The 18634-nt window shown below is 41.1% G+C and overlaps 1 protein-coding gene across 1 annotated transcript in view; it reads right to left on the bottom strand.

Moving 5' to 3' along the window:
• Positions 1-18634, bottom strand: part of fstl4 (follistatin-like 4) — a 273186-nt gene that overhangs the window by 50466 nt on the left and 204086 nt on the right. Inside the window, exons 6-7 of the mRNA XM_034177979.1 lie at positions 9159-9293; positions 6228-6254 (exon numbers count right to left, since the gene is read on the bottom strand). Coding sequence (XP_034033870.1) covers positions 6228-6254; positions 9159-9293 — 162 coding nt within the window. The remainder of the gene's footprint in view (positions 1-6227; positions 6255-9158; positions 9294-18634) is intronic.

The raw sequence follows: 18634 nt of genomic DNA, 5'->3' as shown, positions 1-18634 counted from the left end.
ATCTCGTCGGGACACCTGTTTTAAAGCTGTGATCAACCCACATACAAAAATGATGGTAACACACAGTGACTCAGAGAAGTAACTAATCTGATTACTGTTCTGGAAAGATTAACGTGTTAGATTACTCATTACTGAAAAAAGTGGTCAGATGAGAGTAAAAACATCCATAACAACTTTCTTTGATTCACAAAATTTCAATCAGGGAAATTTCCAATCAGTCCCATCAGAAATCATTTTAGATGCTCGGGAGATGCCTGGGAAGACCTTATAGAGTCATGAGGTTGCTCTACAGAGGTGTTTGGCATATCTTGGCAGGAGAACAAAGGTCTAAGTTGTTAGGGTCTTTGCACTTCCTGTCTTTGTGCATTTTTGTAAGACTCTAATGAAGGTAACAACTAGATGTCTTTGGTATTAGGTTACTTCAGAGGATCCTTGGGTACGGCTGCAATTACTTGATGGAAAATGAGTGGTTAGTTACGAGGAGTTAGTTATGAGGAGTATCACTGTGAATAAGCGAGCATCCAGCGCACAGATGCTCCAGTGTTGAAGAATTCAGCAGCGAGAAAAGGCCAAGGGGATGCTCATGTTTCACCTGGCTGTGGCAGATAGATATTACTTTTAAAAGGTGAGAAAGAATCGTTTGTCTACATCCTGGAGCTGGGGCGGTTCTGTGGTGGGGTGGACGCATCAACACACAGCACTGATGCATAATCCTAAACTTGACTTGAATTGTAGTATGCTCAGAGTTCATCTATGACAAATTCAGCTGATCGGATATGATTCCTTCAAGTCATATATATGTCTTTCTCTATCAAGATTGTGTTGACAGACTAAACTGAAGAGGATCCAAAAGGATTCTGAGCTCTTCAAGACTCCAAAATGAACATTGACTTCAATAGATTCCTTAAATGGAAGCAATGTGGAACAACCTCTCATCTTGTTTGAACTGGTTGTCAGTTAAACAGAAATTAGAGTGGAAGGGCCCATATTCACAAAGCATCCTAAGGCTAAAAGTAGCTCTTAGTGATGTCATTTTCCCTTATTAAGATAAAAGTTATTCACAAGGCATCTTAAGCTTTGGTCCCACCGAATAATAAAGTGATGAATAATGAGCTACGTATGGATTTGTTAGAAATGTCAGTGATTATTCCAATAATGAGCCATGTACGAGGTCTGTTAGAAAAGTATTGGACCTTTTTTATTTTTTGCAATAACCTTATGGATTTGAATCACGTGTGATTGCATCAGCCAAGCTTGAACCTTCGTGCGCATGCGTGAGTTTTTTCACGCCTGTTGGTTGCATCATTCACCTGTGAGAGTGGTCCAACCCCCTCGGCGGATTTTCATTGTCAGGAAAATGGCCGAGCGATTGCTGCTTTGCTGCATCAAAATTTTTTCAGAAACTGAGAGACAGCCAGGTGGAAACCATTCGGAAACTTCAGATAGCTTTCAGTGAAGATCTTATGGGCATCACACAGATTAAGGAGCATTACAACCGGATTAAAGATGGCGCGTTTCGAGCAGCCATCGACAGGCTGAAACGACCACATCATTTCCAAAGTGAAGGCTGTGTTGATCCGGGACGTCATCTGACTACCAGAGAAATGGCAAGAGAGGTGGACATAGCACTTTTTCAGCACATTACACTGTTACAGGAGATTCTATAATGAAAGACGTGCGGCGGAATTCGCGCGTCAGGACGGAGCCACTAATGGCGCAGAACAAAAAGCACCTCCGTGTTGGAAGTCTCACAGGACATGCCCAGCTCTTCCACCATTCGGAAGATTCAGACGGCTTTGGGTGGCTTTTCAGTCGAGTGAGTATCCGAGAAATTGTCGAAGAGCTGAACATGTCACAACATGTCCTGTGAGACCAACACGGAGGTGCTTTCGTTCCGCGCCATTAGCGACTCCGTGGTGAATTCCTCCGCTCCTGTTTTCATGACAAAATCTCCTTTAACAGTGGAATGTGCCGGGAAAGTGCTATGTCCAAAACTCTCACCTGTTTGAGAAGAACTTGGCTTGTGTGCTGCAATCTCTGCTCTTGCTTTGGATTGCAGCACGTACCAATGCTTCTCACACTTGTCACTTACCAGCATGGAAAGTAAACATAAAATTAAGATAATCTGCCTGATTTTCATCATCATAACATTAAACTATTTGCACATTTCTTAATACAGTTCGGGTGCCGACGTCTATCAGACTTCTGAATAAGATTGCGTAAGGCAGCAAAACCGTGTGATGGCTCCATGGCATTTATGGTAAGGGGAAGTGTGCAATATGGGGTGGCGGGGGGGTTGTCTGTTATATTGTCGGTTGTTGTGTCCTGTTTATATTCAAATTTATGTGGGGTGCTTATATTGGATGAGGTTTTTATTGTTTTTATGGATTTTATTGTTTTTATTGTGTTTTTTCTTTTAATTGTTTTTATTGTGCATTGCATGCAGTATATGAGTCCAACATGAATTTCCCTTATTGGGATAATGACGTATATCGTATCGTATGGTATATGATCGGTTAATTTTACTGTCCATTCATAACTAGAAGTTCAGAGTGCATTTGTTTTTTCTCTTTCCCTTTTTGTGACAACCAATCACAGCTTTTTGTGTCATACCTAGCAACGGGGTCAACACACCTCCTCATAAAGATAAATGTTTCTGTCTACTCCTTGCTCAGAGTTGCTCCCAGAATCTTCCTGCATCACTCTTAAGTTACGCTTCCTTGCTAGGAATCTTTAGGCTGAGTTGGGAGCTCTTAGAAAGGACTCTAGAATCTTTGTGAATACAGGCCCATGAACCCAGTGATTATTCTGTTTGAACATCAGTAAACTTGTGTGCACAATGAAGAAGCATACAAGACAACTGTTACTACAATAATCCAGTTTGAAGTTTAAAAAGACACATGCTGTATAAGACTCAGACTACTGTCGGGTGGGTAGTTCAGTGCTGCAGGCAAGGAAACAAGTAATAGTCAAAAAGTCTGAACAATGGTCAAAGCTTCAATCTCCAACAGGAAAATCAATGCAAGAGCAGCTTCAGGGCCACTCTGTAAATGTCCCAGTGGCCCAGCTAAATTTTAGGCTTGAACGCAATCATACATCTCTTGACAGACCTGAGAATAGCTTCACTGATGGTCTCCGTCCAACCTGGCAAAGCTCAAGAGGATCTTCAAGGAAGAAATGCAGAATATTTCCAAATTATGATGTGTGACGGTACTTACTGCATAATCCTACAAAATACAGGCTGTACTCACTGCCAAAAGGTACTTCAGACAAATACCAAGTGAATGGTTGGATGCTTGTGTCCCTGAGATATTTCAGTTTGCAATCCACAAGAGGCCTATACAGTTGAAAGAGGTTCATCAGAAGGTACAGTTCAGTGGATTTCTATTATATTAATGATGTTGTGGAAAATTGTTGATCAAAACCTATGAGTGCTGTATACTGGAAATAAAGAGCCAACATATGCTGAAAATATGTTTATGTATTATATTTCTCCATGCAAGGAGGAAAAACAGGTCAGAACAGAATAAGTAAATCTGACATTGTTCTGAGTGAGTCCCAAGGCCAGAATATGTTATATCTGGTTTGATCTCCCTGGATTAGCAGGTTGGACCCATACAGTCACATAACATCTTTTGAGTTATCCACAGCTGCAAGAACCTGGTTTCGGCCAATTAAGAAATGCTTGAGCGAAGCACTCCTACCAGGCTGTGTATCAAAAATGGATAAAATGTCAGTGTACAAAAATATATTGTCCCTGTAAAATTCCACCACAATATACATAAACAATGTGAGCAGGAAGCATCTCAAATCAAGCAGAATTTTAGCTCAATGGTCAACATCTCATGGAACATTTGTTGGATTTCCTTCATATTTGTGCGGTAGGATGTTCAAGTATACATCTGTTGATCACAAAATATTGTCATTCCATCTGTGAATTTTGATGTAGACATTACACAATGAAATTTAGTGCCTCTTGCTGGCTGTTGAGGTGACCAGAGGGAAATTTGAATTAGTTAATATGCATTTTTAAAGTTTATTTAAATTTTGTTATCACTAATTGTAAAGTACCACTTTATTTATTTATTTTGCAATTGTTAGATAATAACTTTTGAATATTAATGTTTGGAATATTTGGTATAAGTGGCCTGATGACCTTAAATCATTTGGTAACTTGGTTGGCTTTAAAAGGCTCTATAAAAAATTCTTAAAACAACAACAATAACAAAAACATATTTAGTTGTTATAGCATGAAGATTTAGGTTAATCATTTTTTGGGGGGGGGGGGGTTGTGCATGGTGCACTGCTGTTTGCATGTTTGTGTTTTGAAATTTTCATTCAGTGATTAATTTATATTTTGTATTTGTTTTCATGGATATGAGGTCTGTCCAAAAAGTATCGGACCTTTTTATTTTTTTCAAAACCTATATGGATTTGAATCACGTGTGATTGCATCAGCCAAGCTTGAACCTTCGTGCGCATGCGTGAGTTTTTTCACGCCTGTCGGTTGCGTCATTCGCCTGTGGGCAGGCTTTGAGTGAGCACTGGTCCACCCCCCTCGTCGGATTTTTATTGTCAGGGAAATGGCAGAGCGACTGCCGCTTTGCTCCATGAAATTTTTTTCAGAAACTGTTAGAGACAGCCAGTTGGAAACCATTCGAAAGATTCAGATGGATTTCGGTGAAGATTCTGTCGGCGTCACACAGATTAAGGAGTGTTAAAACCTTTTAAAAGACGGCCCACAGCGGCGGAGGGCGCGCGGGGCACCAAGCGGCCATCGACAGGCTGGAACGACCAGATCATTTCTAAACTGAACGCTGTGTTGATCCGGGACATCGTGAGACTACCACAGAAATGGCAAGAGAGCTGGACATAGCACTTTTGCGGCACATTCCACTGTTACAGGAGATTTTGTAATGAAAAACGTGCGGAGGATTTCGCGCGTCGGCACAGTACCACTCATGGCGCGCAACAAAAAAAACACCTCCATGTTGGAAGTCTCACAGGACATGTTGGGGCATGTCCAGCTGTTACACAATTTCTCGGACACTCACTCGACTGAAAAGCCATCGAAAGTCGTCTGAATCTTTCAAATGGTTTCCAACATGGTGTTTTTTTTTTGTTGTGCGCCATGAGCTGCTCCGTGCCGACGCGCGAAATCCTCCAAGTGCTATGTCCAGCTATCTTGCCATTTCTGTGGTAGTCACACGATGTCCCGGATCAACACAGCATTCAGTTTAGAAATGATCTGGTCGATCCAGCCTGTCGATGGCCGCTCGGTGCGCGGCACACCCTCCGCCGCTGTGGGTCATCTTTAAAAAGGTTTTAACACTCCTTAATCCGTGTGACGCCGACAGAATCTTCACCGAAATCCATCTGAATCTTTCGAATGGTTTCCAACTGGCTGTCTCTAACAGTTTCTGAAAAAAATTTCATGGAGCAAAGCGGCAGTCGCTCTGCCATTTCCCTGACAGTAAAAATCCGACGAGGGGGTGGACCAGTGCTCACTCAAAGCCTACCCACAGGCGAATGACGCAACCGGCAGGCGTGAAAAAACTCACTCATGCGCACAAAGGTTCAAGCTTGGCTGATGCAATCACACGTGATTCAAATCCATATAGTTTTTGAAAAAAATAAAAAGGTCCGTTACTTTTTGGACAGACCTCGTACATGTATAGTTTTATATACATATGTATACATTTTTATTTTTTTGGTCAAAGGGGTGGGCGTTTATAAGCTTTTGCTTCTCCCTACACCCTTTTTGGCAAATGGGTATCTTGTTAAATTGTTTGTTTTATTGTGTGTACAAAAGGATGCATCATAAAATGTGAAACTGAAGGTGACTGCATGTACTGTACCATATTGTCTTATATTAAAAATGTCACATCCACAATGCTGTATTCTTAGACATCTTGTCATAGACAACAAATAAACAAATAAATCAACAAAAATCCTAAATATGTACAAATCTGACCTCTGAAAACTCTATTTCAGTGACGCATTTCAGCAAAAGCAGCTCAACAGTACATAAATACAGCCTTAAGCATGTGAGGGTGAACAGCTTCTTCTGAAAATAAAACTAAACAAAAAGTTTCTCCCAGAAAGCAAATACATTTGTGATTCTGATAGACAGTAGTGCAAACATCTGGCCACGGGCATTGAACATGCAGATCTTATTTTCTTATTTACAAAACAGAAATGCATTTTGGAGACTGGTGTATTATTACCTTCTTCTCTCCACAGAATGTTTGCAACTGCACAGTCAGACAGAGAGGGATAGAAAGGAGAAGGGGGTGAAAAAAGAAACAAATATTAAATAACATTTAAATAAAGGGAATGTGTTTCTCTCGTGCACCAAACACATTATGTAAATGTCAACACCATTACATATTACAAATTACATATTACACACTTGGGTCAAGTAATAGACTGTGCTATTTTTATTCACCCCATTAACAAAAGGTAGCTAAGGTTAATCAATCAAAGCAGTGTAATATTATGAAAGGCCTGATATCAAAGACCATGGTAAATGTGATTTAATTGTTGTAAAGGTGATTTCTCAGTCAGATCACTCCATAAACTAGAGCACCACACTCATAGAGCACAAACCAGCACTAGTTTCCAATTCCACAAATTTTTACCTTGGAAAAGTCCTGTTAGGAGTAGCTTTTCAGAAGCTAAAATATAATGCAAAATATAGATCAAAAGGGCTGTTCAATGTTAAAGTCAAATATTCGCTAAATCCGCAATACGGATGATATGCAGATCAAACTTCATTGAGAGTGCCAGTTTGCACCTCATTGTCACACATGAGGGTGATTGAGGCACTTTTGATTGAAACATAATGCAAAATGTACACCAAATAGGTTTTTCCATTAAATTCAAATGTCCTCAAAATCCACAATCCGGATCAGATCCGGATCAACCTTTCTCAGGTGATAGTGAGTGCCTGTCTGCACCTCACTTACATATATCAGTGTGATTGGAGCACATTTGATTAAGATATAAAGTAAAATATACATTAAATAGGGTTTTCAATGTTAAATTTAAATGGCCACAAAATCAGTAATCTGCATCAGATCCAGATAAAACTTTGTCCGTTGATAAAGGTTATCATCCTACATAACAGTCTCAAATATGAAAGAAATTCAATCTTTTTGGACAGAGATGAATTTTTGAAAATTCATTTAATGTTAAAGATAGGGACTTTTCCAATTTTCCAAGGATTTTCCTGACTTTGACCTGTGACATTGAAAATTGAATCAGTTCTTGCCCATGAGGATTAGAATCTTCTTTAAAAATTTCATAACAATATATGAAAAATTGTGGGTTACAGGTTGTTCACAAACAAACAAACAAACAAACAGGGGTGAAAACATAACCTCTGCCCAAATTTGTTGGCAGAGGTAATTAGAAGGAAGTCTGTTATGAGAACGACACAGCCACTGAATTAAAGCCATCGTTGGGCTCGTCAGGGTGAGGAAGCAAACTAAAGCTTTTTGATGTGCCTGTTATCTGACATTTTCCCCATTATACTTTGTCCCTTTAGCTTCTCTTCTGATCAGGTAGCTGTCTGGTATTTTTTTAAGACAGTGCATTCCAAAGGTATTGCAGACTGATTGCAATCTGAAATGCATTTCTCTCTTTGAGACCCTCATACAGCCTGGCTCTCTGCAGTGGAACTGTCAGTGACATGTCTGTGAAAGTACCCAGTAAAAGCACCTCCTCCTTTCATAATGGTGAGTGAAGGTGAAGTGACGGATAGTCATCTTTCTCCCTTTTACATCAACGAGATGGGAAAAAAATAAAAAAACAAACATGTTCAGTGATGATTTGCTACATCGTGAAATTACTTTTTTGTGATTATTGAGTTGGATAAGATTAAATGTGGAAGGCTCCGGGTTCAAATCCCACCCCTGCCACATTTCTCCATGTAATGTGGAGTTGCGTCACGAAGGGCACCCGGCATAAAACCTGTGCCAATTCAAAATGCAGATCCACCTTGGATTTGCTGTGGCGACCCCGAGTGCAAACAAGGGCACAGCCGAAGGGACTTACTTTTACTTTGACTGTAGCTACAGAACAATTTTCTTTAAAGCTACAGTGTGTAGGATTTAGTGCCATCTAGTGGTGAGGCCACAGATTACATTATGCGGTCGCCTGTTGTGATATTGTTTCCCATCACATTTTCATTTTTTTGGCCGTGGGAATTTATGTTCGCTTGCCTTCTCTTGTGATTAGTAATATTTAGGACCCTCCATTTCACAAAAATGAAGGTTCTCGAACTTGTCAACTTGCACAAGCAACTGAAACACAGTGTATAGGGGAGAAACTACTGATTTCTATATTTTTGTTCAGTCTTTTTGCTGCACTGCAAAATGTAAAGGATGGAGCAAGTATGTCACATCTGGTCAACAATATTAATATGGTGGTGTGAGATAGCAGCTCCCATGTAGTTATAAAGGGCTAATGCTGTGCTCATGAAAACATTCTGTTTGCTCGACTAAATATGACAAGATTTTAATCAACTAAATATGTGAAAGTGAAATCAACTGTGATTGTCTAATCACTAAAATTTTGCTGACAAAAATCTTGTCATATTTAGTCGAGCAAGCAGAGTAAAACAAACAACTCAGATAATTGCATTATGATTAAAACTGATATTTTAGTCAAGACTATGACTAAATATACTGTCAAAATTGACAGAGGTCTACGAATAAACAACTTTAAACCCTGCAGACCAGCTTTAAAATTAATCACCAAAATCATTTTAAGTGAAAAGTTTACACTGAGGGGCAGTGCGGTGGATTAGTGGTTAGCACTGTTGCTTCACAGCAAGAAGGTAATGGGATCGATTCCCACCTGTGGCCTTTCAGTGTGGAGTTTGCATGTTCTCCCTGTGGATGCTCCAACTTCCTCCCACTTCCAACGACACGCAGCTTAGGTGGATAGGAAACTTTAAATTGTCCGTAGGTGTGCGTGTTGGTGTGGATGTGTTTGTTTGTCTATATGTGGCTCTGGGGCAGACTGCCATCCTGTCCAGGGTGTATACCACCTCACACCCTACGACTGCTGGGATAGGCTCCAGCCCTGTGACCCTTAATTGGAGTAAGTGGTTGAAGATGAGTGACTGAGTGAGTTTACAATGAGTAACTTACGGGTCTTCTTGGCTGAATCTTCAACAAACAGCGAGGAGATGTCTTCATCCACTCCCACCTCATTCTTGGCAATGCAAGTGTACGCACCTGTGTCCTCGTACCGTACGCTTCCAATAAACAGCTCGCTGCCATTTGCTAGAAAAACAGGCACAATAACAAAACTAAGTGTTTTCTTGTTTTTACACAGTGATATTAGTCTGGAGGACATGACCTCCTCATATTTGAGAAATTTGGTGCATAGTCATACTGGATGGAATGTGATGAAGATACAAGAAAAATACAGAAGCAGGGTCCCTTTTATGAGACCCAAACATGAAAATCAGATGCACAACAGAAGAGTCATATTCACAGCCATTGTGAAACTCACTGTGATTGTCTGCTGATATCCAGTTCTTATTGAATTACGTGAGCCAAGGACATAATTAAATCACTGGCATTTGTTTATTTGTCTGTCTGTCTATTTGCAGGATTACGTCAAAACTACTGCACAAATTTTGACAAACTTCTCCATAGATAGATATTAGGCCATGGAAGACTCCATTAAATTTTGGAGGTGAGCTGTATCTGGATCCGGATTCTGGATCAAGATTTCACTTTACGAGTATATAGGCTTTGAAAGATAACATCAAAAAAAAAAAAAAAAAAAAAAAAAAAAAACTGCTTCACGGATTCTCACCAAATTTGCACCACAGATAGATATTAGGGCATGGAAGACTTCACAGAATTTTGGAGGTGATTTGGATCCGGACTGGCGGATGACAGAAATCTCAGATTGTTCTTGTTTTATTTGATTTTAAATATGTGAAATCTGACAAACTATCTACCTTTCTTTCTCTCTGTGTCTCGCTGTCTGTCTCTTGCCCCCACCTGCACCCCTGTTGAGCACTCATAGTACCTGTGCACTGACTGCGTATGACGCCCATCAACTTATTGGAGATCCTGTAGAATTCTCAGGATGTCCAACAGCGCATCCCTACAACCCTAGTCAAAGTCTTTTTGAAAAGCAGTGCAGCCTAGAGAGAAGCCCTGCTGATATTCAAACTAGTGTTTACTGCATTTTACTCACAGAGATCCAGTAGGATGCAGTTGATGGTTGATTTGTTGGATGTACCAAAAATAGAACGATCTGCACCACCACAGCGCTCTGCCCTTTAGGACAGTTTGCCCGAAACGTCACGTCTTCATTAATAAAGCTTTTTTACATGGGAGCGCTGTGGTGGTGTGGATCATTCTATTTTTGGTATATTTCTTCTTGATCCAGCATGCCCTTTATGTGTTTTGGATGTGCAGGTCCTCTCTGCATGATTTGTTGGGTGTGACACCAAACTACACTGGTTACTGAGCCACACATAACTGGAACTGAAACCTCAAAAGGCCCCTTCACATATAACACGAAAGATGCAGAAAAACGGACGAAAAACCCGCAAACCAAAACGAAAGGGGAACCACAAAATATTCTACCTGCTGTCAGGAGGAATGTACGATCAGACAGGCATGCACGATACCGCAGCGATGGTTTTGTGCATGCTTGTGTTCGCACGTACGAACACAATGCAAGCACGTAGAAAGTTGCGCACACAGTATCAGAGCAAAAAATTAATAAACATCACAATTTATAATACTTAATTCCTGTTATAAAGGGTGGATTTAGCCTCTGCCTAGATGTACACCAGAAAGTAATGAAATTATGTGGATTACTGTTCTCCCTTTTATGTTTTACATGAATTACCTGATGCGCTTGTCTCATAAAGAGCCAGCCGGCTCCCGTGTCATGAAGAGCCGGGCTCTTGTATCATGAACACATCAGCAGTGATCCGCCACAAATGTGATATGTGTTGTAATTATTACAATGTGGGGAAATCCCACAGTGACACGCGTCTCGGGGTGGGGGGCATCCTGTGGGGTGATTTCCTGCATGGCACGATATTCACCAGGGTTGCGCCAGTCAGCTGAAGCAATATGTTTTATTTTATTCCCACGTGAGGACAGCATGCCGACATCCATGCTTCACGCTGCAGTTATGCGGCTTCAATATTCTACAAGCCACTGAGCACAGATATCTGAACAGCTGCACGTCGCAGAGGGACACACCCACCTCTGTCAGCGGACCTTGGCAGCTCACAGGAAAAAAGGCTCACTCTTTGTTGCTTTGTTCTGTGATTTTAATTTCATGAAAATCTCTATTATACATTCCAAATCTAAGGTGGAAACCTACTAGTGTATGCTAAGGTACACCTAAATAATAATAATAAAAAGAGAGAGAGAGAGAGAGAGAGAGAGAGAGGAGAGAGAGAGGAGAGAGAGGAGAGATGAGAGAGAGAGAGAGAGAGAGAAGAGCCACTTAGGTGTCTGTCTTGAGAACCAGAGATGGTTGTGTATTGGTCATGTATGTATTATGTGTTTGTCCTGCATCTGTCTGATGTCTGTGCTGTAATGGAACACCTTGTGTGCACGTTCATGTCCAGCTGTCAGTTGGTGGTCAGCAGACATGCACCGTATGTCTACAGCAAAGCGATCACACAAGAATGAGTTCACGCCTTCACCATTATTGTTTTATTTCATTCCCACTCATTCTGTCTGTAAACTACAATTTACGTGGTGGAAATGACATCAGCCGGCTGGGCCGTTTTCACACCGTGCTGTGCATGTGCACTGCGTGTTGTCCAGCTGAGTTGCAGGACACAGCGGTCAGCTGGTCCAGCAGTGCACTGCGTTGGACTGCGATCGGACTCCGGGACCTTCAGCCACATTTGACAGTGCTGGATTCATGGTGTGTGTTGGTGGGGATGACACACTCAACAAGCCATTTGTGTTGGGGGGCGCGGACAACGATGACACACTCCACATGCCACATGGCATTTGTGTGTGTGTGTGTGGGGTGGCACAATTACACTCATGTGTGTTGCCAGGTAATGCCACACTCATGTTGCACTTAGACACTTTTCACAGACATGTTGAATGTGGTCGCCTGCTGTATACTATCATACCAGGAGTGCAAATAGCCACACCCGCCTTTTCTAAGTGTCCAGCAAGCGGTGTGAGATGTTTGTGTATGACACCTGGAATTTGGCCAACACGGCTCTGATTTTTCACAAATGGCCTGTGATTCCTCCTTCATGCGCTAGTTGGCTTCAATCTTGTTATGTGTGAAGGTGCTGTAACGTATTATCCTTTCCATTACCTTGCCCAGCATAGACAGCAGTGTAATACCCATGTAATTGCTATAGAGTTGTTATAATCCAGTTGCTCATCTTGTCCTTCCACAGAGGGAGAAGAAAGATTTTCTTCCAGTCTGCTTGTATATTTCTATTTGTTCCAAATGGAAGTAAATAATGCACACAGTACCAGAAGACCAGCATCACCACACACCTGAGAAGTTCAGCTCTAACATCAGAGGTCCCTACAATATTCCCTGCCTTCAGATGTTTCACCACCTTTAAAATCTCACAGGAATTTGGGGGTTTGCAGTTGACTGAGAGATCAGTCACAAAGACCTTAGCACCACAGAGGGTTTAGCAGAAGTGTCATCCAACCAATCCACAGTTGTTTTGAGTGCTGTGCAAAGAACAGACCGAGTGCTTGAGTTCTTTCTGGTGAATTCTTGTGTTTGTCAAGAATGTTTTCTTATTCCTGTTGTGTTCAATGCTTGCATGGCCTGAGTGTTGGCTAGGGTTTTGGAGTCTAGCAATGTCGGTGCCTTTGTCAGTGACTTTGGCTTTACAGATGATCCTGTGACCTTTGTGGAATCAGTGGATGCCCTAATTCAACTTTACCAGCTGAGTAGGGTGTCATAGTATCTGGGTTTGGTTCTAGATCAAGACTTTCCTCTGCTCAGCCATCAGTATCTGCTTGTAGCAAAAGGGCTGAACTTGAAAAAAGATGCCATGATGTCAACAGACATTGTCTGTATGTGTTCCAGTGGAGCGGTGCATCAGGATGCCAGGAACTAGAAAGGCCAAAAGGTCACTCACGTTTCATATAGATGGCTACTTCTGGGAGGTGGGAATAGACTGGGTCTCTGCCTGGGGAGTTTTTCCTTACCACTGCCAACTGTGCGCTTGCTGTAGGGGTTGGTAAGGTTAGACCTTATTTGTGTGAAGCACCTTGAGGCAACTTTGTTGTGATTTTGATGCTATATAAATGAAATAAATTGAAAATGGAAATTACCGACCTTGCTCCAGGGTGATTCAGTACCATGCTGAATGCAGCGGCATGAGATAAGAGCTCATGCTCCTTGACCTGACCTCACTTGAATCATTAGATTGTCAGGGTTGGCGCTTCATATAGTGCAGCATTATTTGCCTGAAGCCTCTTCACAGCATTGTTCAGTGAAGGCGAGTGGTGACTCAGATCAGAGGCAGACTCTCTGATCTTTGCTGCAGCATCACACCCTGTGATGTACAGCTGCACTCTGATGTTTCCTGTATGAAGCACAACCTTGATCACACCACAGTCTTTACATGGCACAGTGACACACACGTCACAGGGAAGTCAACAAAGAACGTTAAAGAAGGCTTCATGTGCATCACTTTCTGTGCTTCTCTTGAAACATTTACAGTGAGGAAAATAAGTATTTGAATAACCCACGATTTTGCAAGTTCTCCCACTTAGAAATCATGGAGGGGTCTGAAATTTTCATCTTAGGTGCATGTCCACTGTGAGAGACATAATCTAAAAAAAAAAAAAAATCCGGGAATCACAATGTATGATTTTTAATAATTTATTTGTATGTTACTGCTGCAAATAAGTATTTGAACACCTACCAACCAGCAAGAATTCTGGCTCACACAGACCTGTTAATTTTTCTTTAAGAAGCCCTCTTATTCTGCACTCTTTACCTGTATTAATTGCACCTGTTTGAACTTGTTACGTGTATAAAAGGCACCTGTTCACACACTCAATCAATCACACTCCAACCTGTCCACCATAGCCAAGACCAAAGAGCTGTCTAAGGACACCAGGGACAAAACTGTAGACCTGCACAAGGCTGGGATGGACGACAGGACAACAGGCAAGCAGCTTGGTAGACGACAACAACTGTTATGATTATTTATTAGAAAGTGGAAGAAACACAAGATGACTGTCAATCTCCCTCGGTCTGGGATTCCATGCAAGATCTCACTTTGTGGGGTAAGGATTATTCTGAGAAAGCTCAGAACTACACAGGAGGACCTGGTCAGTGACCTGAAGAGAGCTGGGACCACAGTCACAAAGATTACATTAATAACACATGATGCTGTCATGGTTTAAAGTGACAAATGACCTCCTCCTCTCCTCTGATGTTGGCCACCTCTCTATCCTCATCCTCCTGGACCTCACAGCTGCGTTTGATACTATTAGTCACTCCATCCTCCTCTCCCGCCTCAAGACCTCCCTTAACATCTCCGGCTCTGCTCTCTCATGGATTCAATCTTATCTCACCAACCGACAACAATTCATCAGCATAAATAACTGCTCCTCCTCCACTGCCCCCCTGTCACAAGGTGTCCCCCAAGGTTCGGTGCTTGGTCCTCTCTTATTTATTCTGTACATCCTCCCTCTTGGCAACATCATTCATCGTTCTGGTCTCTGCTTCCACTGTTATGCCGACGACATTCAGCTTTACATCTCCACTTCATCTGTCAACCCCCAAACCCAGTCCACCCTCACTACCTGTCTCAGTGCCATAAAAACTTGGATGTCACACAATTTTCTCAAACTCAACAGTGACAAAACAGACATAATAATCATTGGTCCAAAAACATCACAAAATCCATTTCAAACTTCACCCTAAATCTTGACAGCACCACACTCACTCCTTCCCCTCTTGTCCGTAACCTTGGTATCCTCTTTGACCCCACCCTCTCATTTGAATCCCATGTTAAACAAATAACCCAGTCTGCTTTCTTCCACTTTAAAAATATCGCCCGTCTCTGCCCATCTCTGAACTTCTCAGCGACTGAAACCTTAATCCACGCATTCATTACATCCAGAATCGACTACTGCAATAGTATTCTTTATGGTACACCATCCAAAACTCTCAAGAAACTTCAATATATCCAGAACTCTGCTGCTCGACTCCTCACACAAACCTGGTCCCACCAACACATCACCCCTGTCCTCCAAGATCTTCACTGGCTCCCCATCCCTCAGAGCATACAGTTTAAAGTTCTCCTTATCACCTTAAAAGCCCTCCACAACCTGGCACCTTCTTACCTCTCTGACCTGCTCCTGCCCAATACTCCATCACGATCCCTCCGTTCCTCCAACGCTAACCTCCTGTCCCCTGTAGGACCAAGCTCCGAACCTGGGGTGACAGAGTCTTCTCCATCGCCGCCCCCACCCTCTGGAACTCCCTCCCACAACAACTCCGAGACTGCTCCGAACGTTCCACCTTTAAATCACTCCTCAAGACCCACTTATTCAAGACTGCTTTTAATGTTTAACCTGTTTTAATGTGTTTTTTTTGTTTTTTTTTGCATTTTAACCCTATAATTGTTATTTATTAATGTGTCTGTGAAGCATCTTTGAGTTTCTAGAAAAGCGCTATACAAATAAAATGTATTATTATTATTATTATTATTAAAAAATCATACATTGCGATTTCCAGATTTTTTTTTTTTTTTTAGATTGTCTCTCACAGTGGACATGCACCTAAGATGAAATTTCAGACCCCTCCCTGATTTGTAAGTGGAAGAACTTGCAAAATCGCAGGGTGTTCAAATACTTATTTTCCTCATTGTATATTCAAACTCCACATGTAATCTCCTGCTTGCTCTCCTGTTGAAATCCTTCTCTCTGTGACTCTTCTATAAGTGGGTTTAACATGACTTGTCACAAAGTGACTATGATTCCATTTCTGGAAATGAGCTCCACCTTATAAATTAAGCCCCACTGATTTGTAACATAAGTCATCACACAAGAACTTTGATGCAAGGTTGTCTCTTTTTGTGAAATATCATTTGAATTCTGATAATAGTTCTCAGTTTCAAATTCCCTTTTATCAGCGGAAATGTGTACAGTTCTTTGAAGTGAAACAGCCTTGAAGCAGAGCTTCATGGAATGAGACTCAACTTTAATGATGTCTAATTCATTATTATGTCCTGATGAAGTCTTTTTGAAAACCCAGTGAATCGCCCACACACTGGATGAGCTTTTATGTCTTTATTGTCCCAGCGTATCCCTTGAAGATGCCAGAGATTTTAGATGTTTTTGGGTTACAGTAAAAGTTGATAAATTTGACACATGTCCCAGTTGAGCCATATGCTGTGTTCCTGATAATGTTCTGTCTCTGTCCATGATGCTGAAGTACATCTCTAAAACAAGCTTATCATATTATGGACCTGCCTTATGCTCTTTGATTTTTGTTTGTCACAAAGTAACCTCTGTAAGGGTATCCTGATCACACCTGTGATATTTTAGCTTACTTTATGTTCTCACATGCATTGTGGGAAAACATAATTTGTCACCTGCTGGATTTTTGTCCTTCTAAAATATATGTTCCCATGAGTCTTATGAAATAGAACTATTTCTAAGCACAACAGTCTTTCCCCTTCCATATATCTTTCATACAAAACAATGCAGTTTCACCTTTGTTTAGGAGGTGTGTCTGGTCACATCATATGATTAGCTTAATAAAACAGAATAAACATAATAATCATATGATGCATATATACTCATTGGCCACTTTATTAGGTACACGTTGCTAGTACTGGGTTGGACAACCTTTTGCCTACAGAACTGCCTTAATTCTTCCTGGCATACATTCAACAAGGTGCTGGAATCATTCCTCAGAGATGTTGGTCCATATTGACATGATGGCATCACGCAGTCGCCCATTCAACCAGTCTCCCCATTCTCCTCTGACATCAACAAGGCTTTTTTGTCCACACAACTGCCGTTCATTGGATATCTTCTCTTTTTTGGACAACTCTCTGTAAACCCTAGAGATGGTTGTGCATGAAAATTCCAGTAGATGAGCAGTTTCTGAAATACTCAGACCAGCCTGCCTGACACCAACAACCATGCCACGTTCAAAGTCCTTTAAATCCCCTTTCTTCTCCATTCTGATGCTCAGCAATTCGTCTGCACCACATCCAGATGCCTAAATGCATTGAGCTTCTGCTATGTGATTGACTGATTAACTATTTGTGGTAACAATCAAACAAACAGGTGTACCTAATAAAGTGGCCAGTGTGTGTGTGTGTGTGTGTGTGTGTGTGTGTGTGTGTGTGTGTGTGTGTGTGTGTGTGTGTCTGTACATATATAATCTTCATGAAGACTCAAGTACTCTTGGATTTCCAAATTAATATAGCTTTATTACAGAATCTGAATAATGGCAGATCTTGTATTAATTCCAAGAGCTGCAGGCTGTCTGCTCAATAAAAAAAATGTGAATGTCATTGATAACACATGCTGCAGGCGGCATGGTGGCAAGAAGGACACAGCAAGAAGGCCCTGCGATCACTTACCACCTGATCCCACCTGTGTGGAATTTGCATGTTCTGCCCATGTTTGCGTGTGCTTCCTCCCTGGTGTTCCACCATGACCCTTGATTGGAGTAATCAGGTTTAGTGGATGAATAAATAAATTGGGGCTGCAACTAATGATTGCTTTTTTGATTGAGCAATCAATCGATCAATTTTTTTTTCTCCATCAGATAGTCTGTTTTTAGAAAAATATGACAAATGTCTATCAGGGTTGCCCTGAGCTCAAGATGACACCTTTAAAAGTTGTGCTCTGTCCACAGCCGAACCGCAAGGTAAGAATAAAGCAGCTCATAAAATAAACCCCAAAATATTTGCATTTATGAAGCTGAAATAATCTTAAAGATGTTTAGGAAAATGAAAAAAAAAATGTTGCACATTACTTACAGTAGTGTTCAGCATAATAGTAGTGCTATGTGACTAAAAAGATTAATCCAGGTTTTGAGTATATTTCTTATTGTTACATGGGAAACAAGGTACCAGTAGATTCAGTAGATTCTCACAAATCCAACAAGACCAAGCATTCATGATATGCACACTCTTAAGGCTATAAAATTGGGCTATTAGTAAAAAAAAGTAGAAAAGGGGGTGTTCACAATAATAGTACTGTGGCATTCAGTCAGTGAGTTCGTCAATTTTGTGGAACAAACAGGCATGAATCAGGTGTCCCCTATTTAAGGATGAAGCCAGCACGTGTTGAACATGCTTTTCTCTTTGAAAGCCTGAGGAAAATGGGACGTTCAAGACATTGTTCAGAAGAACAGCGCAGTTTGATTAAAAAGTTGATTGGAGAGGGGAAAACTTATACGCAGGTGCAAAAAAATTATAGGCTGTTCATCTACAATGATCTCCAATGCTTTAAAATGGACAAAAAAACCAGAGATACATGGAAGAAAATGGAAAACAACCATTAAATAAAAAATTAAATACTAGTTTAGTGATTCACAGGATTGCTAAAAAAGCAGTTTGAACATAGTAGTTTTGAGTTTGTAGCATCAACAGCAGATGTTA

This window comes from Thalassophryne amazonica, chromosome 9 (assembly GCF_902500255.1).
Source record: "Thalassophryne amazonica chromosome 9, fThaAma1.1, whole genome shotgun sequence".
NCBI lineage: Eukaryota > Metazoa > Chordata > Actinopteri > Batrachoidiformes > Batrachoididae > Thalassophryne > Thalassophryne amazonica.
This window is presented reverse-complemented; position numbering and strand designations above follow the sequence as displayed.